The sequence below is a fragment of the Phacochoerus africanus genome, chromosome 5, assembly GCF_016906955.1.
Source record: "Phacochoerus africanus isolate WHEZ1 chromosome 5, ROS_Pafr_v1, whole genome shotgun sequence".
Lineage (NCBI taxonomy): Eukaryota > Metazoa > Chordata > Mammalia > Artiodactyla > Suidae > Phacochoerus > Phacochoerus africanus.
The window spans coordinates 136,948,733-136,974,221 of NC_062548.1; the positions used below are offsets into that span (position 1 = coordinate 136,948,733).

The 25,489-nt window shown below is 59.3% G+C and overlaps 1 protein-coding gene across 2 annotated transcripts; it reads right to left on the bottom strand.

Moving 5' to 3' along the window:
- Positions 1-39: 39 nt before the first annotated feature.
- Positions 40-25,036, bottom strand: TPO (thyroid peroxidase). 2 transcript variants are annotated; one of them, XM_047782729.1, is made up of 16 exons: positions 24,613-25,036; positions 21,077-21,161; positions 17,987-18,156; positions 15,949-16,081; positions 15,209-15,338; positions 13,556-13,762; positions 10,902-11,417; positions 8,561-8,816; positions 7,899-8,069; positions 6,158-6,395; positions 5,527-5,735; positions 4,964-5,134; positions 2,913-3,044; positions 2,197-2,296; positions 920-1,052; positions 40-220 (listed from the first exon to the last, which is right to left on the bottom strand). In XM_047782729.1, the coding sequence occupies exons 1-16, from the start codon at positions 24,704-24,706 to the stop codon at positions 185-187; spliced, it is 2,781 nt and encodes a 926-aa protein (XP_047638685.1). In that variant the 5' UTR covers positions 24,707-25,036; the 3' UTR covers positions 40-184. The 2 variants fall into 2 exon arrangements, with proteins under 2 accessions (XP_047638685.1, XP_047638686.1); XM_047782730.1 differs by lacking the exon at positions 10,902-11,417 and having other exon boundaries at positions 24,613-25,035.
- Between the last annotated feature and the right edge of the window lie 453 nt (positions 25,037-25,489).

A 25,489-nucleotide genomic window follows, 5' to 3' on the forward strand; every position in this document is an offset into this window, starting at 1 on the left:
GCACCAGCCCCACAGCGCTTAGGAGACAGAGCCAGCCGATGGCGAGGAGGCAGGGTTTATTCTGCCAGCTTGTCTGGATGCCCTGATCGTCCCTCCCACTGCTCCCTGGCCTGTGAAAGGAACGCACGCGGGTGGCATCTGATTCTGACCCTGCGGGCAGCACATGTGGCACACAGGCTGGTTCCTACTCGCAGAGGACTCGGGATCCACAGCTCAGGTCCTACGGGAAAGAAGCGGTGATGAGCCTCGGACCAGCAGGAGCTTCACCCTGGCTCTGGCCCCGCAGGCTGCCCAGGCGCCCGGCCGGGACCCTGTGCCTGTGCAGCTGTGAAGGCCTCTCAGTGGCATGGCCTTCCACTGGGTGCGGTAGTTGGGGTTCCGGGCTCGGCAGGCAGGTGCCAACACCGACGGCACTCTGCCTGCTTAGGACAGGATCATTTTAGCTCTAAAGACCCTCGAGCCCTGCACCCCAGGCAGGCCCCTGGGGCAGAAGCGACTCTTTACTAGAACACTGCCAGAGTCATGCGGGAAGGTAAAGACGTAAATAGCAGGTTTAGATGATTTTCACACGGATTCAAATAATTGCACTGTTTCAGAAGCACACTTTGAAGAAGCCACCCCTTTCTCTCAGCCCTGTTAACCTCCCTTCAGCCCCCGCCTCTCCTGAGGAGCCCTGAGGACGCCCTCGGACCCGAGGCCTCCGCGCCAGGGAGAGGGTGTCTCTTCCCTCCCTCTGCCCCACGGGCTCTAGTTTGTCTTTCCTCTTGAGACAGAAGAGCCTCCTCCTGCAGGCACAGGTTGTAGGAGGACAAACACACAGCAGGAGGGTGTAGCAGTGGGGGCCTGGGTGACGTGCCAGCACCCCCAGGGGTCCTATGACTCCCGGGGCTGGAGGAAGGCTGGCCAGGTGACAACCCACCTGCTCCACCTCCAGAGCAGGAGCAGCGCCCACATCCCGGCGGTTCCCGCATCCCGGCAGCGGCGGGGAGGGGCTTTTCCCATCTCCTTCTCCCTCCCCGACGGGCAGCAAGGGCCTGGCATCCGCGTGTGTCCTGTGCGGAAACACCCCCAGTCACTGCTTTGGGCTTAGAGGAGCTTGTCGCATCACGTCTGTCACTCTCCGGCCGCCTCCCCTGACGATGGGAAGGGCCCACGAGGCCGGGGGCTGCCTCCTCCGGGGCCGCATGCAGAGCCCCCTCCAGAGGGTGGCCTCCAGAGGGCAGCTTGTAAGTGTGCAGAGCGCCGGCCACGACGGCATCTCGCCTCGCTTATTTAATCAGACTTCCGATCAGCAAAGGCACGTATTTGAAAGCACAGCCCCTCGAGGAGGCTGAGTTAGGGAGCACAAGCCCACCCTCAAAGGCACTTATTGCTTCTCACGGTCACGCCAGCATCCCCTGCATTGGGTGTAATTCCCCTAAACCGTGAGCGTCCCGGAGCCGCAGCGTCCGCTCCTCTGGTCCTAAAACAACCGCCCTCGAGGCGCCGTCTCGTGTGTTTCAGCGGCAGCGCGGCGCTCCGTCAGGGGGGCGATCATCGAACGGGGTGACTCATAACACGTGGAAATGAAACACCACGCTCCTCAGCTACCGACCGGCCGAAGACCGGCCACGCCACCCGCACTGTCCCACATCCTGTGCCCTCGCTCTTCTTAATAGTTTCTATTAAAATGCCTGCGCCCTCAAAAAGCGAGCGGCACGGGGTCTGATCCCGAAGAGCCGGGAGAGGCCGCGCGGAGGCGAAGGGCGGGGATGAGCCGGCCCCGGAGGCAGCCCCGGCCCGGCTGCCACCCCGAGCCGCTCAGACCCGGCCGCCCAAGGCCGCAGCGGCTGAGCCGGTTGAATGTAAGAGTTCATCCTTCAATTCCCCAGGTTCCCCGGAGTGGGGGCCTGAGGCAGGGAGAGGGATGAAGACTGGGGTGTCCCCAGGGATTCTTTCGTCTCTGAGAGGCCTTGGTAAGAACCTTTACTCCCACGAGAGGGTCTTTCCATTCAGTCGTTTAAGGTTGCGAGAGTCCGGCTCCGCTGAACCTGTCAGCCTCTCACGAGTACCCCCTGCCCCACCTTCGTTATCTGGAGCCGTTGAAAGAGCCGGAAAATCTAATACGCTGCACCAAACAGCTCTGGGGACAGACGGGCTCGGGGGCCTCAGACACATGAAGCGGCAGCCGCGGGTCAGCTGGACAGCAGGACTTACCACCTGCAAACCACCGTCCAGGCGAGGCCTGCCAGGCCGCAGACGAGCACGGCGCCCAGCGCGATGGAGACCACAGACGCCCGCGGGAGCCTCCCGGCATCTGGAAGGTCGGAGCCCGTCAGTGTGCCCTGCCTGCGCCCTGCCCGGCCCCCACCCGACCCCCTGTCTGACCCCGAGCCCGAGCCGCCCTGGCCCCGGGAGACGAAGCTCTTGTGTGTAATTTTCCTTCCACGGGCCCCTTGCTCTGCACACTGGCTCTGCGTCTCCTACAGGCTTTGCTGTGCTTGGAGCTGAGCTCTGCTCTGCACTGAGCTCTAATTTCCTACTGCAGAAGCTTTAACAAAATGTCTTGCTGTTGTAAAGGCCTTGTAATTTTTCTTTTACAAGAGATAGGAGCCAAGTTACGATTCTTGGGTCCGTGGTTGAGAGGCTGTGTGACCTTGAGCAAGCCAGTCACCCTCTCTGTTCTGCACGAGGGGATCAAACATCATGCTTCTGCACAGAGATAAATCGCGGGGGCTTGGAACTATGGCCACGCTGCCCCGGGGTTCACAGCAGGCCTGCGCCTCAGGCGCAGTCTGGGCTCCGTGAACCGCCTGCTCCCTACTCCCGAGGCCGTGGCAGAGCTGAGGACACCACCAGCTGCCGTGTGGCCAGAGGATGACACTTCAGTCATCCTGCTGCTTGTAGTGTCACCAGCCCCCTCTAGGTCTCACCCATGCAGGTCCTGCCGTCCTCCCCGAGCACGAGAGGGTCCGAGCACTCGCACAGGACGCCACCCTTGGTGTTCTTGCACCGGGCAGACGCGTGGCAGGGAGGGTCCGTCTCGTCTTCACACTCATTGATGTCTGCAGGACAAGGGAGAGGTCGGGCCCCGCCTCCCAGCCCCCTCCCCAGGCAGGCAGCAGCTTTGGGGCTCCCTCCCTGACCCGGTCCTGGAAGAAGAGGGTGGCGCCTCCCGGCTCCCTGCACCTTCTTTGCAAAGGGGACACCCTGGGTCCCGCGGCCGCCTCCCTCCGGCCGTGCTTCTGCTCATGCTGGCTCTGTGGTCACTCTGACCCGCTGGCCCGCCTGCTTCTTCTGCCCCGTCCACTGCGGCCACCATGGTTTGTGATCGCTCTGGGGCTCATGTTGACCCGGACTCGGTTCTGACCATTTTAAACTCGGTCTAGGAGCTGCAAGGGCTGGGCCGTGTGGCCAGCTGGCCTGGGGCAGGGTTGCTGGTGGGTTGGGCCACGTGGAGGGCCCGCGGCTGGCCCCCTCGAGCCCACCCTAGACAGGCGTGGGTCTGCCTTGGCTCCCAGCCCGCGTCCTGCTGGAGCTGATCCAGGCGGGCGAAGAGGCGCCAAACTCCCCAGACCCTCGGGCTTCTGATCTTCTGTTTCTACGCGGCTCTCGGGTGGGGCCACGGCGTGTCCCCCAGTTGCTGCTGGACCTCGCATCGCGGAGACCTCTGTTTCTCTGCCCCTTGTCGTCCCCTCCCCTCGAGGGCAGCGACCAGGACCTTCCTGAGCCGGGGCTCCGGGCTGAGTCTTGGAGTCTTGGGGGGTCTCCAGGGCTCCAGCCCCGCTCTTCAGAGCCTGGAAGCCACAGTAACACTCACGGGCACAGCCTTTCAGGTCCAAGCGCCCGACAAAAACGTTGTTACCGTGGGGACACATACACAGCATAAAACACTGTCTTTTTTTTTGTTGTTTTTTTTTCTTTTGTCTTTTCAGGGCCACACCCGCGGCAGGTAGAGGTTCCCAGGCTACTGGCTGAATCAGAGCTGCAGCTTCCGGCCTCCACCACAGCCACAGCAACGCCAGATCCGAGCTGCATCTGCGACCTACACCAGAGCTCATGGCAACACTGGATCCTTAACCCACTGAGCGAGGCCAGGGATCCAACCTGCAACCTCACGGTTTCTAGTTGGATTTGTTTCCGCTGCGCCACGACGGGAACCCCGTCTTAATCATTTTTAAGGGCCCATTTCCGCTGCGCGGAGTCCATTCACACGGTTGCCAGCTGTGACCACCGTCCAACTCTGGGGCTGTTTCATCTTCCTGAATGGAAACTATAAAATCGAGCGGGTTGGACTTGGTTTCCCTTTCTTGCAAACAGCCGACTCTCCCGAGTCCGCCTCCTGCTTCCTGGGCGGCCTGCTTACACCGCAGCGCGGAGGGAAGCGCGACGGAGGGTCTCCCGGGGCCCAAGGGGCCTTTGGCGTGTCTGCTCGTGGCCTGGCCCTGGGTCGGCGCCTGGGGTCAGGGGGAGACGCCCGTGCTGTGAGGAGGGCACGTCTCGGCCTGCAAACGGGCCCCCTCGGGGAGGCAGCGTCTAGTCTTTTGCCGCTTCTGGTCCATCTGGGAGCTGGCGCCGCAGCCGCTGCCCACGAGCCTCCCCAGGCTCCAGCCCCTCCCCTCCCCGTCCTCCCGGTCACTGGACATGTCAGCAGGTTTTGCTGGGACTGTCTCGGGGCTTCTCTTTCTGGAGAGATGTCCATTTGGGAACATGGTCCACGAGGAGGCGTTGTCATCTCTGTGCAGACACTTTCCGTTAGACACTTGGGCTCGGAGGCGCCTCTGGGACGTTTCTGTGTTTAACGTTTATGGGGGTTTCCTTCCAGTCTTTAATGATTAGAGTCGAGTTGCCGGACGATGTTATGTAAGTTACGACAACGCGCACGTTTTAAAGGTTATTTGTTTTCAAAGGACATTTATTCTTAATCTGTATTTGAAAAATGCAGATTTGGGGTCAGGTCGTGAAAAGAGGCTTTGAAACTGACCTTTACAGAGGGGGGGCGGGGAGTCCCACCCTCGGGGGGTGCAGGTGATCTGCGCTGGTCCTCGGAGCCGGAACCCGTGACGACAGGAAAACACCAGCACGCGCTGGCCGCGCTCCTCACAGAGCAGGAAGCCCCCGTCTTCCACTGGGTCCGGGAAGCCACACGCGTCCCCTGCGTGGGGTTGACAGGCTGGGGCAGGGTCCTCCTCCCTCCTCCGCCCCCCCCCCAGGGGATTTGTGGTGGTCACAACCCAGGGGCTGCTGGAGTCCAGCGCTAGGGGCCACAGAGCACAGGGCAGACCCCACTCCAGGGCCAGGAGCTTGAGGCTGGGCCCCAAGAGGGGACTCTCCCTGGCGCCAACTGTGCAGCGTCTTCCTCCAGGAGGGGCCGGGCCCGGAAGCTCAGCCTGACCCACCCCCCACCCCCCCCCCGCCAAAGGACATGCTTCCCAGAACAAGCAGGCCTGGGGGTTGCTTGCTTCCTCCCAGGACCCAGACGCCACTTCTCCTGCTGCGAAGTCCCTGTCCTTGACCTCTGCTGGGATGGCTCCTGGTAGCGGTTACCTGGAGGAGGGGCCTCCCTCCACGCGCCCAGGTCCATGCCCTGGATGCTGGCACACGGCTCGAACTCCTGGGGCCACTGGCCCACCCGGAAAGCGTCAAGGGGCACGTGGGACAGGCCGCTGTTGTCGCAGATGACGCGGGACATAGAGTGCCGGCTCAGCTCGCGCCTCTGGGCTTCTGTGAACACCCCCGGGTTCTCCCACCAGAACCTCCGGGGGGACACATGAGCACAGTGAAAGCACAGCCCGGCCCTGCCACCCGCCCGTCTGCCTGTGGCCTGCAACCCTCCACGCGGCACCGGAGCCACAGTGCGTCCTGGGAGGAGAGAGGCCGGGAGGGTGCTGGACCAACCCCATCAAGCAGCCTGGCTGCACCGATTTCCCCGGGGAGCCCTGTGCCCGCCCCATGGACCTCCCTCCAGCCCCCTAATCCCCTGTGGGCTCCCCCCCAACCCCACCCCCCATCAGAGATGTCAGATCCTGGGAAACGGTCACGTCCCCCAAAGGCTAAACCGCTGACCAAACTGAATGCCAGCGAGCAAGTCTCTCCATCACGAAGGGCTCCATGCAGGGACACCTTCCATACTAGGCACCCCGTTTCCCCGCAGAGGGGACTGGTCACGGGCACCTACCGGTCGCCGTCCCTCAGGGCCCTCATCTGCTTTCCGATGATGCAGGCGAACAGCGGGCCGGTCCGTGCCCCAGGGAGGAAGCTCTCGGCCAAGCCGCCCAGCCAGACGTCAATGTTATCCGGATGCTGGTACAGGCCCAGGATCCTGTCGGCCACACGCCCGTTGGCGGTGGCAGCACTCAGGTCGGCCCAGGTCTCGAGTCTGGACAGGCCGCAGAATTCTCTCCACTCGTTGTAACCTGCAGGGGAAAGGGCTGAGGCCTACTGTCTTGGGGTCAAAACACACTTCCGTCTACCCTGCTGGCTGTGGGCCACGGAGCGGGGGCTGAGGAAGCAGAGTCAGGAACAGGCCACAAAGTCCTGTCACAGCCCTGTGCCCACAGCCCTGCACCCCACAGCCCTGCACCCTGCAGCCCTGCACAGTCAGAATGTTCCAGCACAGGTGATGGGGGCTTACTGAGAGTCTGTCCATCACCAAGCTGGAAATCACACCTGGAACAACGCTGAATCCCACACCCCCAGGGGCCCATGTTTTCACCCAGTTTTCACCCCTACTGAGCAGTGGGGCTGCGCTCACCTCACATTCGGAGGTCACACCCACAGGGGCTGGGTGGGCACGTGCCCCAGGGCCCCCCAACACACACACACACACACACACACACACACGCACACACACATACATGCCCACGGAGCCACATAAAGGATAGTGCTTGTCCGACTCTCGGACTAGAGGGCCCTCCTTATCCCCACGGCTTAGGAACCTCTCAGCACCTGGTCCCAGGGGAACGCACCTCTTCCTCCCGCTCTTCCCTGACGTCCACCCTGTTGGCACACCCTGGCCCCCACCCTCTCTGGCTTCACTGGGTCGTCAGCCCCACCACCCACTCCTCCATGTGAGTCCCGCACACCCACCCACCCTGCCCCCGCTGCCCTCGGTGGCACCTGTGTGTGATACATGCTTCTGCACCAGGCAGTGTCTACACATGATGTTATATTTCTGATGCTATGAACCTATAGATCTAGCGGGGGTGACACCTGCATCTACGCTGTACAAAGCCCATGCACGATACTACCTAATGCTATAAACCCATGGGTCCACGGTATGTAACACATGCACCTGCACCTGCAGAGTCAGCAGGAAGACAACAGCCTGGTCCCCTTCCCGGGGGCCCCACGGGTGCCTGGGAGAGCAGAGCTGACCAGGGCCTTGGACAGGTCCTATAGGTCGACCAGATAGATGGCTGAGCTTCAGGGGCTCTAGGACAGAAGGCCACGGAGGACAGGGGGCAGGCTCAGGGACGGACAGTGTGGGTTGGGTAGGTGGGGGGTGGGGTCAGTGTGGGTGTGTGCGAACAAGGTGGGGAGCAGGGGGGAGCACTGGGGCAGCTGCCTGGCCTGAGATTGGGCCCACCGGCCAGCCCCAAAGGCAGAGGGGTGATGTCCACTGGCCCCATGGTGAATGTTCTGTGTCGTGGGTCCTGCCCCTGGGAGCCAGGCGCACACGGGCCATGACCTGCCCAGGAAACGGCCACCCCTCCAGGCTCGCTCTCCCGGACACCTCAGCCTTTCCTGATGGGGGCTCAGCATCTGAGAAAAGCTAGACAGCCTTCATTCCCACGAACGAAAGCGCTTTCAAAGCCACTTCTTAGGAGCTGGCCCTGCACCTGCAGGTACATTTCACCGAAGATCGAGACCAGCGGGCGCCTGGCAGCCGCTGCACCAAAGGAGCCGGGAGGACCCACCTGGAAGGCCGTGGTCCCGGCCCCTCTGCAGGTTGATGGAGGCCAGGTCCAAGGTCCCCGAGTTCGACAGCACGAAGAGCCTCTCTGTGAGCTCCTCGTTCATCAGCTGGTCCTGCACCTGCAGCTTGGCTGGTCTGGCCAGCAGGCCCCTCAGGACGGGGTCCACACCGCCTGGAAACCGAAGAGAAAAGGCTAACTGTGCTGGTTCTGAACAAATGCCTCGTGTAAGGTCAGGAATTCACCTGCCAGTTCCCAGGTTTCCTGGGCCCTTAGGATGCTGCCTCGTGGTGGATCTGCTGTCTGGACCCCAACAGGCCCTACTGTGAGGTGCGTCTTAAGGGGCCTCCATGGAGCCTCAGGGCAGAGGGTCTGTGTTTGTTTTCCAGCAGCAGAAACGTAAAGTCAAGGAGGCACTTGCTGAGTCTAAGGTCTCAGTGAAGGAGGCCCTGCCTGGCTTGGGTAGCAGACAGGAGGCCCAGGCCTGCGCCCGGGACTCTGGGGACTCAGGTAGCCCAGCGTTCTGATCAACAGTGTCACCTCTGACATCTCAGTGGGTGTGTTTGTTTTCACCACGCCAGCTGGTGATCACAGCGTGTCTGGCCGGCAGTCAGGGGACCACATCTGGCTCCCCGCCCCCCACCATGCCTCTCGGGGATGCTCACCTTCTCGCAGGAGCCTCCAGGGCTGGAAGAAGGCAGCCCGCAGGGGCAGGTGGGACCCTGGGTGTTCCTGGAATCGTGCGTCCAGCCTCCGCACCAGCGGGTGGATCGTGGCGTGGCCGAAGCGGAAGGCGGCCGTGGAGAACACGTTGGACACAGTGGGGTCCACGGCGGGGTCGTAGCCCTGGTAAGGGCCCACGTGCTGCCCAAAGGCCTCGGTGCCCAGGATTTTGGGGATGTAATCCCGCAGGGTGATGATCTGTGGAGAAAGGAGAGCGGGTGGAGCCAGGGCGCGGGCAGCCGAATAACGCAGTTGCTAATAAGACCGGTGTCAGATGCCTAAGACCCCGTGCGGACACTGCACGGCGAAGCTGCATGCATCACATACAGCAGACCCGTGGGTTTATACTACCAGAAACCGAATACCACGTGCAGACATTGCACGGCGAAGCTGCGTAGACGACGTAGGGCAGGCCCGTTCTGTGGGGGCTCCCTGCCCCCACGCTCGAAGGCGACGGTGCACAGCTTAGAGACCACGTGTGAGCTGATGGCTTTCACCAGTTAAGATGTAAGGGGACAAAGGCCCCTCTGTGATCCTCCTCTGTCTCCTCCTGAATCGACTCCACCAATTGCCAGTTCTTTGTAAAAGCCACAGAAACACGGCTGTAAAGGGACCATCAGTGGTTTTAACAGGAAATGAATTCGTGCTGTGGGTTTTATAAATGCGTCTAAATGCCTACTTTCGGCCCCACCGCGTGGGGACACCCTGCTTCCTGTAAAACGAGGGGACAGACGCTGAGGCGGGCGAGGTGCCTTCGTGAGCGGGTGACGAAATGAGAGGCACAGATACGATGGCTCATTCGACCACGTTTCTGCAACAAAGGCTCAAACTGACCCCCTCAGAAAGGATTTTGGGGTGTCTTTAAGGTTATCGGGAGGTCCGTTTACGAGGCGAACTCCGTGCCCAGGAGGGCGATGGGGCGGCTGGCCCGGGGGGGCGTCTCACAGAGAGGCCGGGTCGGTGGGCACCAGCGTGGCTTTGGGCCCGGCCTGGCGCAGACCTGCTCGCGCAGATAGGCTGCAGCGGCAGAGGCGTCCCCTCCCGTGAAAGGACGGTGACTCCTGATTCCTCGAGCTGTTCTGAGGACTGAGGCAAAGACTCGCACGGGCGGCGTGCTCTGTGAGTGGTGAGTCGGGTGCCGTCCCGGGCTTGTAATTTCAGGAGAACTACGGGCAAGGGTCTGCTTTCAGGTTCAAGAGCATTTGGTTGTAAAAATCAGGGTCAAATTGTTTTGGTATTTAATGAGAATATCTTGGTCAATAAACCACACGTGCCCAAGGCATATAAACCAATAGGACAGGTTCTAGCGTAGAGAGAAGGGTGTTCCATCGGAGCTGATGGGTGCAGGAGGTCAGCCGTGATGTGATGTTCTCAGACTGTTGGAAGCAACAGCCGAGCACCTGCACCCTGGGGTGCCTCTTCCCAAAGACCCAGCTGGTTCTCCACTCGCCAGGGCTGGGGCTCCCACGAAACACGCCGGTGTTAAAACACCACCGTCCTTCCTCAGCTGCAGAAGAATCCCCTGCATCCCACTGCTGCCCAGCCTATCCTGGACCGTGTCCTCGTCCCCCAGCCACCAACATCTACCAGGCGACGCCGGGCACAGCAGGGCTCTGAGCCTCTCTTCCGGCCCCTGGATGCCTGGACCACAGTGGGCCAAAGGTGGACGAGGAGCAGGCTGGACCCCAGAACAGCCCGTCCCACCAGGTGGCCCCTGTGCGAAGCTGCACAGGACCCCAGACGCTCCTCTGTAGGACAGGATTTGTAGGGTCACTGAGAAGATAAGGGGTCCCTTCAAGGGCCTGACAGAGACGCGCACGAGTGGCGACGGCTGCTGTATAATGCGCCCTCCGCCCTCCCACCTGCCTGTGGGACCAGTGGCCTTCGTCTCCGTGTCTGAGCATCTGGTGGGTGTGAGTCACTTTTCCAACATCACTCAATTAATAATTGACCAACTGGACACTTCAACGGGTATCCTCTTAAAAATTAAAAATCATCACAATAAACTCTTATTTCCACTTATTGCCAATTCACAAATCTCACACCAATTTTTTTTTTTCATTTTTCCCGTTGTCTCCCAAATACACAAACATCAAAATCACCCGGGGCCACCCCTCGCAAAGGGCTGCCATGGAATTAAAGGAGTTAAAAAAGCTCAGGAGCACTTAGGATGGTCTGGACATCGGGAGCGCCAGCGAACTGTGTCGTCCCTCCGGTCCCGGTGGGGTGGTCACAGCCGCCCCCGCCCCCCCTCCCCCGGACCTGCAGCCCCCCGCTGCGCACCTGGTGCAGAGCGCCCACCACCTTGCGCGCCTCCTGGTAGGCGGTGTCCGCGCTCCAGTGCGCGTTGAGGGCCTTGAAGGCCGCGGCCAGGCGGTTGTGCTCGCGCAGCCACAGCGTGTGCAGGGCCGTCAGGCCGGGGACCTCACTGGCGCGGCTGTCCCCGGCCAGGAAGCAGGGCGCGCGGGCGGTGGGGGTGCCCGGCTCGGGCGCGCAGGCGGGGGGCGCGGGCGGCGGCGCGAAGGGCAGGAAGGCGCGGCCGGCGTCGCGGTGGCGCGTGTTGACCCGCAGCAGCCCCTCGGCGCTGGTCCAGTTCCGCAGCCTCTGCTCCTGGGCCGGGGAGCTGCCGTACACGGTGGACGCGTCCAGGAACGAGGTCAGCCCGTTCATCTGCTGGCGCGGGGCTGCCCAGGACAGGTTGCCGACCAGAGCGCCTTGGCGGCCGGAGCCGCAGGCGGCCGACGAGCGGTAGAAGGGCAGACAGGCGGCGCCGGCCGCCCCCGAGGCGTTGGTGGGGAGCTGCGAGAAGGGGACAGGTCAGTGAGGTGTCTAGAAGCTCCCGGCCGCCGGGATCTGCCGTCCCCCACAGGCCCGGTTCTCTGCCGGATGCTCTGCGGGATGCTCGGCTCCTCCGAGGGGAGCTCAGGCCCCCGCCCTGCCTCCTCCCCAGGACAGGTGATGAGACTGGAGGGAATTCCCTTGGCGTCGAGGGACCCAGCCTCCTCCGTGGGGCCCATGGCCCCCTCCCCAGATTCTTCCTTCTGTGTGGTGCGTTTTGTCTTGCCTGTTGGATCCACCTCTGGGGACGCCAGATACCCTGTCCCTGGCTGGCCCACCAGGAAGCTCCTGCAGGGTGGGGGTGCCTGCCCTGTCTGCCTTCCTAGCTCAGGGGGGCGGTTTGCAGAATGGATGTGAGGGCCCCCAGCCCCAAGCCATCTTTGCTCATCCATAGAAAATGTCCCTTGTCAGCTTCGGAGATGTTTCAAGAGAAGTAATTGGAGTTCCCATGCTAGCACAAGGGGGTCTACGGTGTCTTGGGAGCCGGCACAGTGGGTTAAGGATCCAGCACTGCCGCACTAAGTCTTCGGTGGGGACTGTGGCTTGGATCTGATCCCTGGTCAGGGACCTCCATATGCTGAGGGGCGGCCAGGAAAGAAAAAAAAGGGAAAATAATGAAAACTCCTGCCTGCACGTCTCCTTCCGTGCAGGACAGAGGGAAAACTAGCGTAATGTTGATAGCGAACCCGTCTGCCACATCCGTCCCAATTTCACAGGCACCCGTTCTGAATCTAGCACCTGTGTGCCCAGCGGTTCGCCTGGTAGGAAGGCACATGTGCCCAAGATTCAGGGCAGCGCGTGTTCTCTGCCGCCATCGGTGACACTGTAACTGCGCAACCAAGCTGGAAGCACTCAGATGCTTGTCAGGAAGCAAACTGGTTACGTAAGTTGTAATGCAAACTCCACGGGGTATTGTGAGTCATAACCACCCAATTTCTGTCCATTTAATGATATGGAGTCAACTGTCAGAATTACTGCTAAGTGACCTGTGCCTGGTTCAGTTCATGCACATAACAGGACACAATAGATGACAACAAGGTTTAAGTGTGTGTGTGTGTGTGGGTGTGTGTACACACACTTATGTTTATACACATATATCCACAGATAATTTCTAGCAGGAAACAGGAAATTCATAACAGCTGCTACCCCCTTGGGAATAGGACAAAAGGTGACTTATGTATTTGAATGTTTCCAAATGTTGGTTCCATAGTAGAACCTAGGCCGTCCACAGATCCTACCTGTGTGTCTCCAGATCCTTCCTGTGTGTCCACAGATCCTACCTGTGTGTCTCCAGATCCTACCTGTGTGTCTCCAGATCCTACCTGTGTGTCCACAGATCCTACCTGTGTGTCTCCAGATCCTTCCTGTGTCTCCATAGATCCTACCTGTGTGTCTCCAGATCCTTCCTGTGTGTCCACAGATCCTACCTGTGTGTCCACAGATCCTACCTGTGTGTCTCCAGATCCTTCCTGTGTGTCCACAGATCCTACCTGTGTGTCTCCAGATCCTACCTGTGTGTCCACAGATCCTACCTGTGTGTCTCCAGATCCTTCCTGTGTGTCTCCAGATCCTACCTGTGTGTCTCCAGATCCTTCCTGTGTGTCCACAGATCCTACCTGTGTGTCTCCAGATCCTTCCTGTGTGTCCACAGATCCTTCCTGTGTGTCTCCAGATCCTACCTGTGTGTCTCCAGATCCTACCTGTGTGTCTCCAGATCCTTCCTGTGTGTCCACAGATCCTACCTGTGTGTCCACAGATCCTACCTGTGTGTCTCCAGATCCTTCCTGTGTGTCCACAGATCCTACCTGTGTGTCTCCAGATCCTACCTGTGTGTCCACAGATCCTACCTGTGTGTCTCCAGATCCTTCCTGTGTGTCTCCAGATCCTACCTGTGTGTCTCCAGATCCTACCTGTGTGTCTCCAGATCCTTCCTGTGTGTCCACAGATCCTACCTGTGTGTCTCCAGATCCTTCCTGTGTGTCCACAGATCCTTCCTGTGTGTCTCCAGATCCTACCTGTGTGTCTCCAGATCCTTCCTGTGTGTCTCCAGATCCTTCCTGTGTGTCCACAGATCCTACCTGTGTGTCTCCAGATCCTACCTGTATGGGAAAGCACGGACTCCGGTTCTCGCAGGTCAGCTGGCAGTCGGCTCCGCCCGCGAAGGCCGCCTTGCTGGTGCTCTGCGGCGTGAAGGCGACGTCGTGGTCGATGTACTGCCCCCACGCCATCAGGAGGTCAGAATACTGGCCGTCCTCCGTAACAGCCTCATTGGAAACGTGGATGACTTGTCTGGTCACCTCCCGGACCTGGGCGGGAAAGACCAGCTGTCACGTGAGGAAGGTGCACCCGGGGAGCCGGCCTGCCACCCTCAGGGTGTTGGCAGGGCCCTGGAAGGTGGGCCCTGGAGACCAAGCTGTCCTCCCCCAGATGTGTTGGTTTGCGGTGATTTGGGGCCGAGGTGCAACTTCGCGGAGCCTTAGTTTCTGTGTTTTCAATGGATGAAAACTGCTGATTGCTCAGGTCTGCTGTGGGGATTAAACAGCTGTCCAACAATCCGTGTCCTTTAGTCCCTGATGCAGGGGGTGGGTCCTGGGCCAGGGGCGGGGTCTGGGGCGGGGCCTGGGCCAGGAGCGGGGCCTGGGGCGGGGCCTGGGCCAGGGGCGGGTCTGAGCAGGGAGGACGGTCTCCTGCCTTGAAACCCAGGGTTTACCTGGCCTGATCTCAGAATGCTTTGGGGTCGGTGACCCCTTTTTCTCCATTTCTTCCTTCCTGAACCAGGCTGTTTACAGCTGTTCTCCTGTGCCCGTCCCTTGCATTTCGGGACAGATTTGCTTTCTGGCTTTGCAGCCCCAGGAGGAGGGGAGTTTTGTCCCCAGAGCTGCCCGCCTCCACTGAGAATATTCCCGGGATGAGATCCGGGACTCTGACCATGTGAGAGTTAAGTTGGATTTGGGATTTTGAGCTGCTGTGGTGATGGGCTGAGACTGGGCGGGGTCGTGGGTGGGGTAGGTGCGTTTTGCACGTGGCACAGATGCAGTCTTCTGGGGTCAGAAGATGGACTGGTGGGCAGAGTACGGCCCCTGGAGATGGACATTCCCCAATCACACACCACAGGGGGCTTTGCAGGTGCAGTTACTTTAAGGATCTCTAGACAGGGGATGAGCCTGGATTTCCAAGCGGATCTGATCTCTGATGTGAGTCTCTTCCTGACTCAGAGTACCTGCGACTTTGGAACAGAGGCACAGAGAAGGGCAGGCTTGCTGGCCTTGGGCCGGGGCGGGGGCGGGAGGGTACAAGCCAAGTAATGAGGCTCACCCACTGGTCTATCCATGAAAGCGAGCAGTCCAATTCGGGAGCAAGGATCCAGTTTTTGACTCAAGCGGTCAGTAGATTAGGAATGAGTTTGGTAAATGATCTGCCTCTGGGAGTGAGTGGCTGTGGTCATCTTTGCATAAATGAGTGGCTGAATCGACTCTAAGTGTCTCTGAGCTTGTCTGGTCTTCTTCTGCCTATTTGGGGGGAGCTGAAAGAAACAGCTGCCCTGTCCTGCTCACTAGCTGAGTGGCCTTGACCGGACAGAGCGCAGCCAGTTCCTGAGCCATCAGGGCCTCGAGGGGCGGAGGTGGGCACAGAGGCACCAGCGGAGCCAGAGCTCAGGAGAAGGCCACATCCCTCCCAGGCCGGGGGTGGGAGGTTGTTACGTCCTGGGACCGGCATCCCAGTCCCGTGAAGCAGGGGCCCCAGGCACTGACCGGGGGCAGCGGGAACCCGTTGTACAGGAAGTGGGGGTTCCAGCCTCGGGGCTCCGTGACACCGTCCTCGTAGGCGGGGGGCAGCCACCTGGCCAGGGCTGTGTTGGAGGCGCCCCACCTGGGGTGGTCTCTGTGGGGACAGAAGGGCATGTGTCTGAGACGCAGAGGAAGAAGCGACCCGTTCCCACCGGCCTTGCCCAGGAAGCCACTCGTCCTGGGAGTGGGTATCCAGGATGTCCAGCGGGGACCACACGCCCAGTGGTGGGGGCCCCTCTGGGGTGTAAGGTGGGGGTGCCTCAGAGGAACTATCTTCCGAAGCCACCCTCACGCGCCCTCCTTCCTTGGCGCCCAAATCTGAGGCCTTCTGTGCCCAGAAGCTTCCGGGCGGGTCCCCCGGCTGCCCCTCCTCTGGCCCCATCACCTCACCGGGGCTCTTCCTGGGGCTCCTGAGACACACCTGGGAGCCCCGCCATGCTGACAACCTTCCGCCAAGGCCTCCCGGGAACAGGAAGTTGCAGGGTGAGAGCCGGGGACGGAAGGCGTCTACCGCCCGGGGCCTGGGCAAGCCACGCACCGGCGTGCGCGACTCGTGGGTGAAAGGAAGCGGCTCCGCTGGTTCTTAGCACAAAGGTGTTTGCAAAGGTTTACACACATTCAGGAGACCCTCCAACGGTGCCCAGAGACCCCCTCCCGATGGTGACCCGACTCCCGCGGGGAGACTCAGGCCCCACAGGGCTCACCTGTTGTTGCAGGCGCCGGTGATGAGCCGGTACTTGTTGGCCAGGCAGGTGTGGGGACAGCTGGGGGGCAGCATGTGGGGCAGGCAGCCCGACAAGTTTGCGATTGTGCTCAGGAGCTCTTCTGATAAAACGTCTAGAAAAAAACACCGACGCATCAGCTTCCGGAATGACAAAGCGCCTGGTCAGGCCAGCCTTCCGACGTGGGCACAGAAGGGGCCCCACCGTCTGCAACTGGGATTCAGACAAAAACCTCGTCAGTCTGGCAGGAAGCTCTTCTTTCTCGTTCTACCCCAGCGTCCTCATTGCCAGGATGTGGGCCTTCGGCAGCGACCTCTGCCCTGAGATCTTGCAGGAAAGCAGCTCTGGGAGCTCAGAGCCGTCGCAGCCTCGCCTGTGGAGCCTCCACCTTTGTCCCCATCGCAGGCTGAGGCCCTGACCTCAGGAGAGAGGGAGCAGGTGGCCTGTGTCTCCCAAAGCCCCTCCCCCATCGCCTCCTAACAGCGTCCCCGTGTCCGGCTGCAAACCCTCCTCTTTGGCTTCGCGCTCCTTTGTGGCCCCTTCCTGTAAATCCGTCTAGTTTAGGGCCCCAGAAAATAGTCTCTCTTATTTTTTGGCCAATTCTGCTGCTGTTTATTTGGCACATCAAAGCCACGACTGCTTTCTTGTCTGTTGGTGGAAGGTCACGGGTTCCTTCTCCAAGACGTTTTGTCTAAATCTTCAAAGCTAAGGCCAAAAGCTGCCTGGCCAGGTCCTGACGGAAGTGGAGACGGTCACCAGGAAATCACTGGAACGTGCGCTTTCTGTGTTTGCACCGGAGAGAACGAAGACGAGCTTCTTAATAATGAAAGTCGGCTGAGCAAGCACTGTGGATGCGGAGGGCGCCTTAGACAGCGTGTCCTCGGCGGATGGAGAAACTCACAGTCCTTAGCCCCGGGAGCCCCGACTCTTGGTACCGGAAACGCCCAAGCTCACGCTGGAGCAGAACAAACGAGGCCGCTAAAAACACGCACGACTGCAGCGGCGTCCCTGCCAAGCCGGTGCCGAGGCGCACCGGGCAGGGGGGCACCGATGTTTGGGTGCAGATGTTTGCTGGTGAGGTGATGGGAACCCGTGGGTGGACCCTCTCACTTTTCTTCCTTTTCTAAATCTTCCTGCTTGACGATGCCGCTCACGGAAATAAGCGAGAATACCCTAAATTACAGGGGACCTCGGGACAACAGCCCTTCGACACAGCTCTCGACTGCGCCAACAGAAAACACTGCAAGCGAATCTTTGGTTGGCATAAAATTCAACTCAGCTGGTAAGGACTGGGGAATCCTGGTTGATCCGACTTACCTGAGTCGTCTCGTTCTAAAGAGTAAGTCAGCATCGCTCTGGTGTGCGGCTGGTACGTCCGCCTTCATTCCATCTACAGTCCGTTGGAAAGATAAACTCAGAGACCAGGAAGCTCATGGCGCCTCACTGAAACAGTCTTGATCAGTTCATTAAAAACCGTGCTTTTCCTCCCTCACCACGGGACTGACAAATGTGCCTCATGGGCGAAATTGCTTTCATCTCAGTATCTTAATCGGCAGAGCCGTTGAGGGGCTGCCGTTGGTCCTTCTGCTCCCTGCGCTGCCCGTGGCCGGCCGCCTGGACGCCCCTCGTGGCCCATTTCAGGGACGGGCAGGTCGGTTCCCAGAGGCCTGAGGAGGGCGCCCGAGGAGATTTTCCCCTGAGAAGCTGGGCGGTCGCCCCGTCTCCCTGGGACGCACTGGGCCCCGCGTTTTCACCAGGTCGTGGGGGCCTCGGAAGAGCCCCTCCACTGTTTCGCCTCAGAACAGGATGCTTGGGTCCTTGCGCGGCGTTTCCACACCGGGTTTGAAGAGCAGGGAAGCAGCGGTTTCCCAGAGTCCCAGGAAGAGGCTGTTGTTGAAAACGTTGACCAGCATTTTAAAGAAGCGCTGCTTGGTCCGTGAATCGCGCCCTGCGGGGACCCCACCTGACTCCGAGCTGCCCACCTGGGGTCGGCATTCACCTGCGGGGGCGGGGCGCTCACCTGTGGGGAGCCGGTCGGCGTCTCGCCTGCGGCAAACCCTTCTCTTCACCTCCTGGACCGCCGTCGCCATGATCTCCGCCGCCCGGGATGCCGTGCGGCTTGTGGGCTCCGGGAGTTTGGAAAAAGACAGAAGCTGCGACGGGGAGAAGATCCCCCTTTTGTGGAGGTTTCTAGGCACAAAGAGGAGATATAAACTCTTAAATTCTCTTGCGGAGTTTCAGTAATTCCTTACGAATCAGCCACTTTACGGAGCACCTGCCGGGTGACGGGCAGGTGGGGATTCACGGATGGGGCTTATGCAGACCCGTCCACGAGGGTCGTGGGGACAGTGAACGATGGCACAGACGCGCAGAGACCCTGCCAGCGTCCAAAGGGAGGAGAATGACCAATGTTTGTCTTTCACAAACTTCCACCTGCAAACCCATTTGATCCTCTCAACAGCTCTGTGAGATCAAACTTCTCATCAAAATCCAGTTAGACATCCGGGTTCCGGTGGTGGATGGGCTCAGAGCCAGGCCCCCTCTGGGTCCCAAAACCAAACATGCTGAGGCTGTGACCCTGCTTTGTCCACACCAGTCAGGGAGCAGCTCACCGCCCAGCAGAGTGGGCGACAGAGCTGTTGGCTCTGAGAACGCAAAACCCCCTGGGCGGGGTGAGCCAGCCACGCCAGTCCCCCTCCCCCTCCGCCTCCCATCCCTGTGTCCTTCTGAGGGTCGCGGGCCTTCTGGAACCCAGCAGCTCCACCACAGGACCCCCCTGCCCACTGGCATTTCAGGCCTGGGGACCCCAGAGGGGCGGGACCAAGGTGGCCTCTGTGACAAGCTGCTGTCACCTGGTGGCACCTGCAGGAGCTCTAAGCCTCTCCTGAGAGCGGCCAGGCCAAGCTTAGCGGCAGGAATCCGCTAAGTGCTCCGATGTCTGATTCACAGCCTGAGCCTGGAGGAAACAGCCCTATCGTGCTTCTGTCCCCAGCTCTGATCCAGTGGCCCTTTGTGTTTCAATTATTAGTGGCCTGGGATGTGCCCTGCTCCCTGGGTGGCACTGCCATGCAGGTGCAGGTGCAGGTGCAGGCTCAGCACTGACCACACGACCTCATATCCTCAGTCATTGCTTGTCAAAGCTCAGGAGACACACTCTCACACCCACACCCACTCACCATACACTTGTACGCACACACTTACAACTCTCTCTCTCTCTCTCACACACACACACACACACACACACACACATGCGCACACACTTTAGCTAAGGTATGGATTTGGATGCTGGCAACCCCCCCATAGACACTGTCATTCCCTCCAGTCCCGCAGGGACTCCGTCCTCTCTGGCAAAGCGGGGGCTACTGTCCTCATGAGAGGTGTGTTCCCAGGTCCTGTCCTGTGACCTGTGCACCTGCAGGTGTCTCCTGTCTCCTCAGAACCGCTCGGGGGAGGGGCCACGGGAGCCCCGGGGGCTGAGGCTCTGGCCCCCGATGCTGCCGGGAACCTGGGCTCTCCTGCTTCTGTCACCAGCGAGGACCCTGGGCACCGAGTGCCCGGCTTGTGAGCAGGGAGAAAGCCTGGACCTTCGCCGTCGTGGAACCGTGAGGGCCTTGCTCTGTTTTCATATCAAGAATCAATTTAGTCGCTGCTCTAATTTGATGTTACTAAGAAAAGTCTTGTTCCTTTTTCACCTATAAAGTAGCAAGATTTACTTTGAGATCTAAAACCATTTCATTATCAAAATTATTACCCAAAGCTGCTTCTTTATCAGCTAATCAACCATAACATTTTGACCTTCGCGCTGTCATTGCCTCATTAAGTGCAGTATGTGTCTGTCTTTGCAGAAGGAACGTGTCCTTCCTAAGAGTGAGTGATGCTTTGTTGTTGTTGTTGTTGTTGTTTGTTTGTTTTTTTGTCCTTTTAGGACCATACCAGTGGTGTATGGAGGTTCCCAGGCTAGGGGTCGAATCAGAGCTTTCGCCACTGGCCTACACCACAGCCACAGCAACACAGGATCTGAGCCACGTTGGCGACCTGCACCACAGCTCATGGCAACACCGGACCCTTAACCCGCTGAGCGAGGTCGGGGATTGAACCCGCATCCTCATGGATGCTAGTCGGGTTCGTTACCCACTGCGCCACAACAGGAACTCCAGTGGGCAACGCTTTAACTTCCTCACATCCGGCATCCAGCACAGAGCCTCGCACACCTAGAAGCAGGGCTTCCTGATGAAGTAGGTGCAGTGTGATGGGTCTGTAGAGTATTATTTGAGAGTCATCAAAAGCACATCTTTCCAACAAAACGTCCTACCTGGCTTCCACAAGCTCCTTTAGGACCAAGGGCAGGAAGCCGCGACTGCGCCCCTGGGTGCCCCCCTCCTTCGTGGGTGGTGGAGGCCACGGTCGGGGCACGTCAAAAATGCCTGACGTCATGAGAACTGCTTTTTCTCTTTCTTTCCCCTTTGATTGAAGTTTTTATGAAATAAGCGAAAGGGTTGCAGCCAGTATGAACAGAAGGGAGTTCTTCTGATGGAATAACAGAGAATTACATAAATCCGCCGCTGCCTTGTGGTATTTTGCATCTTGAGAGCTTATATTATTTGAGTCAACGTCCAACAAAATAACACGTTTGCGACGATAAAACCTGCTTCTTAGATATTTATTTCTTGTGTTTGTTTTACAGAGTCTAATGCGAGACCCTGATATCCTTAACACCGATGCCACTTTTACCTTTGAAACTGAGGTATTTCCTAATGATTTAAGGAGAGAGGTGGGCAGATTTGACCCCAGGAGGCAGTGCAGCCGAGTCACAAGCCCGGGCGGGGCCGCGTCTGGACCCCTCCTCCCTCCGGCTCTGGGCCGCCTCCGGGGAGCCAGGCTCACTCATCCGCCCTCTGGACCAGGACGGGCAGACCCCCGCGTGCCCTCGCTGCCTTGCCTGTTTCCCGGGGAGGGAATTTGAGAGTCAACCCTGGGTCTTTCAGTCCTGCCTGCGGGATCCTAGAAAGGTGAGTGAGCTCCTGCGTGTTCAGCTCCTCACCGACACAAGGGAGGAGATTGTGCAAATCCATGGACCAGCGTGCGCCCCCCGCCCCCACCTGGACGGTACCTTCTCATCGTGGTGTGAATGGCCTCGTCCACCAGGAGCCTGCTCGCCTCCACGAGGCCCGCGACGCCAGATGCCTCCGTGTCCCCTGCGGAGGGAACGGCACACGATCAAACGACGCTCGGCCACCCGACCTGGGCTCTCCTCCACGTCCAGCCTGAGGGAGTGACACCCGGGGCCTCGGGGGAATTGTCCTCCCTGGACTGGGCCGCTGCCTCCAGGAGCCTCCTCCACCCCCGAGATGGGTGTTTCCTCCTCCGAGGCGGAGATGCCACGATGGGGTTCAGAAGGGACCCAGCTCCGTCCAGGTCTGCCTGGCTACGCCCGGCCAGGCCACAGCACACCAGGCCGGGCCAGGCCAGGCCTGCTTCTCCCTCGCCCGAACAGCTCCAGTGGCTCTGCGTAGCTTTTTCCTGAGCGCTGGTTACCTAAACCAGTAACTCAGTTTATAACAGTAGCCTAGTTTAACCTGTGCATTTACAAAAGACCATCGACTCAGATACACCAGCGGTTTCCAATGAAAGACTCTTTTTTATTTTCTTGTGCTCGGAACGTGCACTGAGCGCTGGTAGCAAAGTCTGTCTTTCCCCCACATCCGCGTGCTGAGGTCCTAAGGCACAGCTCGGTGTCGTCGGGGGTGGGGCTTCGGGGGTGTGGAGGGTGGGCTGGCCCCTCGCCGCGGGCTTCCCCTGCCTGTGCGGAGGCCCACGAGCTCCCTCACACCCTCCTCCACGTGAGGACGTGGCAAGAAGCCGCCGGCTCTGCCCCGGGGAGGAAGGCCCTCCCCAGACACTGAGTGTCGCCCCCCCCAGCAGCACCCACCCCCAGGCCCACTCCTCTGCTACAGAAAAGAGCTGGAACTTGGGAGGCGGTGGTGCAAGGAAACATGGCCGTTCAGGAGGAAGCGACTCACTTATTCCCACAGACGGGCTTTGAAAACAAGCAGGCAGGAATGCGGAAAGCTTCCTCTCGAGCTGTTCCCTTGACGGCCTCCAAGGCCTTGGTTTTGCTCCAAGCTCTGTTTAATCCTCACTTTAATGCTCCCTGTTTGCGCAAGTCCAGTGAATTGGAATAAGTAGGCTGACTTTCCTTCTCCAGCAAATCCGCTCATCAGACCAGCTCCCCAAACTCCCACCTGCGGCACCTGCTCCCCAAACTCCCCACCTGGGGCAACTGCTCCCCAAACTCCCCTCCTGCGGCAGCGCCTCTGTGTCTCCTGTTCCTTTGCCTCCACTCTCTTGTAAAGGCTGTACTTGTTGGAACATTTGCCATAAAGATAATGGCACATAAATCCCGACTTTGCACGAACACTGGAAACGTATCCCAGCTGCATAGTGAACACATGCAGTTTCCGTGATAAAGGCTGTAGTCAGAGTTTTCCAGCGGGGACTTAGTTTTTTTTTTTTTTAGGGCTGTAACAGCAGCATATGGAGGTTCCCTGACCAGGGGTCCACAGCCATCAGGATCTGAGCCACGTCTGCGACCTTCACCACAGCTCACGGCAATGCCGGATCTTTAACCCACTGAGTGAGGCCAGGGATCGAACCTGCGCCCTTGTGGATACTAGTCAGGTTCATTTCCACTATGCCACAATGGGAACTCCAAGAAGGGACTTACACTTTTGATATGCAGTCATTCCTACAGGTCCCACACTGACTGTGAAACCTAAAACGAATGCCCAGTTGTTCCCTAGTGTTTACCAGCCAGATTCAAACACGAGTGAATTTGGATCTGGGTGGTGGGGGGGTGGAGTTTGGCCACAGCTCTGCTGTGTCTGAGACCCTGTGGGCTCCACTTTCTGAGCAGTGAACAGGTGGCTGGACCCCAGCGGGGAGCAGCCCACACAGCCTACCCGACCATGAGGGCCCCCTACCGGCAGCCGGGCATCTGAGGTCCAGCCTGGAGGCCTGGAGCCTGTGTCCTAATGGCCTCGGGCTGGACACCCGAATGCTTCCTGTCACGGGTCTGTGAGCCCACGCACCGCGGACCCAAGTTCAAGGCAGACTCTAGTGGTTCCGCCACTGGGATTTTGGCCGCGGAGAAACACGACCAATCAGGTACCTTTCAAAGAAAGTTCATCCGTGAGTCATTATTTTGTTTAGAATGAACTTTGGCTTGTCAACTGGAAAAAAATGACTGTATTAAAAGGCTGTAAAATTGAAACTCTGTGCGACTAATCATATTTTCTAAATACATCATTTGCCAAGTAAACAAGACATTAGCCAGCTACAAAATATTCTAATGAACAGTAATAAATGAGGCACCATGGTGCAGCCTTTTTTCCAGATGCTCTATTGCACATTGTTTCTATATATACTGAAAGTTTGAGGGAAAAAAAAACCTCTTAGAGATGGGGAAATGACAAAAACTGCTCTAGCAACGCTGTGATGTGGTATCTAAAACTAAAAGCGCCAGGGTGCAGATACTTTTATATTCTGATGAACAGCTCTCATAAGCACTTCGTTACCTTGGTTTTGTAGGACTTTGTAAAAGTGAAACGAAGTAATTCATTTAAGTCCCTAAGCAACTGCTGTGCCCCGTCGTCTGTCGGGTGTGGGGCTGGGGGGCTGCCTGCGGTGGGGGAGGTGGCACCACTTTGAGGGCATTTTAAGGGGCCCTGGCTTTTGTGTTTGCTGGTGCTGCTGTCCGGGCGTGAGGCCCTCGGTGCTGAGGGCAGAGGGTCTCATTAACGCGCAGATAGAAACAAGGTGGCGACTGTCTGGGGTCTCGATTTTGCATACTTGGGGGGCAGACGGCAGACCTGCCTCTGAGCTGGACCCGGGCCTCCTCGCGGCCTCGACGGCCGGGCTGCTTTCCCAAGGGGCCTGCGCGTCTGCGGAGGACGTGGGTCCCACCGTCGCCAAGGCTACCAAGCCCCAGGATGGAGTGGATTTGGGGAATCGGAGGCTCCCAGCAGGAGGTGCCATCAGTGCGGGACCCAGACCACTCAGGCCTGGGGGGCCAAGGGCGGGGGCTCTGGGGAGTGTGGGGGAGCAGGATGTCCACGCCCAGGTGGCCCCAGGGGGCCAGCCTCCCCGAGAGGCCTGCATCCCGGAGCCTGGTGGCCACGTGGCCCTGAAACTCGCTCCTTCTCTCGGCTCCAGTAAAATCCTTTCTCTGTGTCTGAGATTGTTTCCCTCTGTTTTTCTCAAACCAAAGCAAAGTTTGAGCCGTGGCTATTTGAACCGCAGCACAGCCGTACCTTCCTGGAAGGAATTGGACACCGCAGGACCCTGATTCAGAAAATGCGGCCCAGAAGTGATTTCATGAAAAGTGGTTCTGTAATAAAGGGACAAACAGCTTTTCCCAAAGGAACGTTTCCAAAGACATGAGCCGGTAAAAATGGACATTTTCTATTGTGTAATCACAGGAAAATGAGTCATTTCTTCAGAAGGAATTGTGTTTGAATCTTTTAAACTCGAGAATTACCAGTTTTCTTGGCCAGGGGTGCAGAGCCCCGAGGGGTGGTCCCTGAGTCTGCTCGGGGTGCCGGCCGATGGCCCCAGGGGCTCAGGAGATGGTGACGTACAGTTACTCACCCCCAAGGAGGTCCTTTCGTCTCAGGATGGATGCGAAGAAAGCTCCTGCACAGGCCGCGGCCAGCGTGACGCCCAGGACGGCCCGCGCCCCCATCCCGCCGTGAGTCCTGGGCGCCGTCCCCTGGTGAGTGCGCGTCTGTCAGCTGCCTTCACTCGCTGGTCTCTGCGAGGCGGCTGCTCCCAGAAGCCGGGGCCGAGCCCTGGGGGCGCTGAGCGGCCTGGAATGGACGGGCCGTCCCTGCCCAGCTGTTTGCAGGCAACTTTCCCTCTTTGGCCGCTTGCTCCGTGGGGAAGCTCAGCGACAGCCAGTCCTATTCCCCAGGATGCCAGATGGTGCCGAATATCTGGGAATAAAACCCCTATTTCCCGTTACTTGACTCTGCAGCACACAGTGAGCCAGGCGAGGAATGTAGAAATTTAGAAAAGGGGGTGAATAGTTCCTCGGCGCCTGGGGCCTCCCCCAGCGTTCTTCCTCCTGCTTGTAAACTGATTTCAGTGACAAAGCACCAGCGCCCAAGCCATCACCTCTCTCCTCCAAATCCCTCTTGCTCTCGCTCACGCTTCCAGGACCGTGGACTCTGCCGACAGCGTGGTGCTGCCCGTGCGGCCTGACGAGAGCGCGGCTCGGGCCGAGGCTCTGGGCTGCCCAGGCAGCCCTGCCCGGTGCCCGGTGCCCACCGCCCGAGGTCACAGGAAGCCTGCACCGGCTCAGACCCGCCCCCCGAGGGGCCCTGCGCCCAAACAAGGGCCTCCCTAGAACTGCTTTGCAAGTGTCAGGGATGGAGTTCTCATGGAAAAAGGACAGAGAAGGGTGTGCAGCCTCACCTTCTCCTCTGCTCGGCCCGGAGGCGGGTGTGCGGGACGGGTGAGCTCCTAC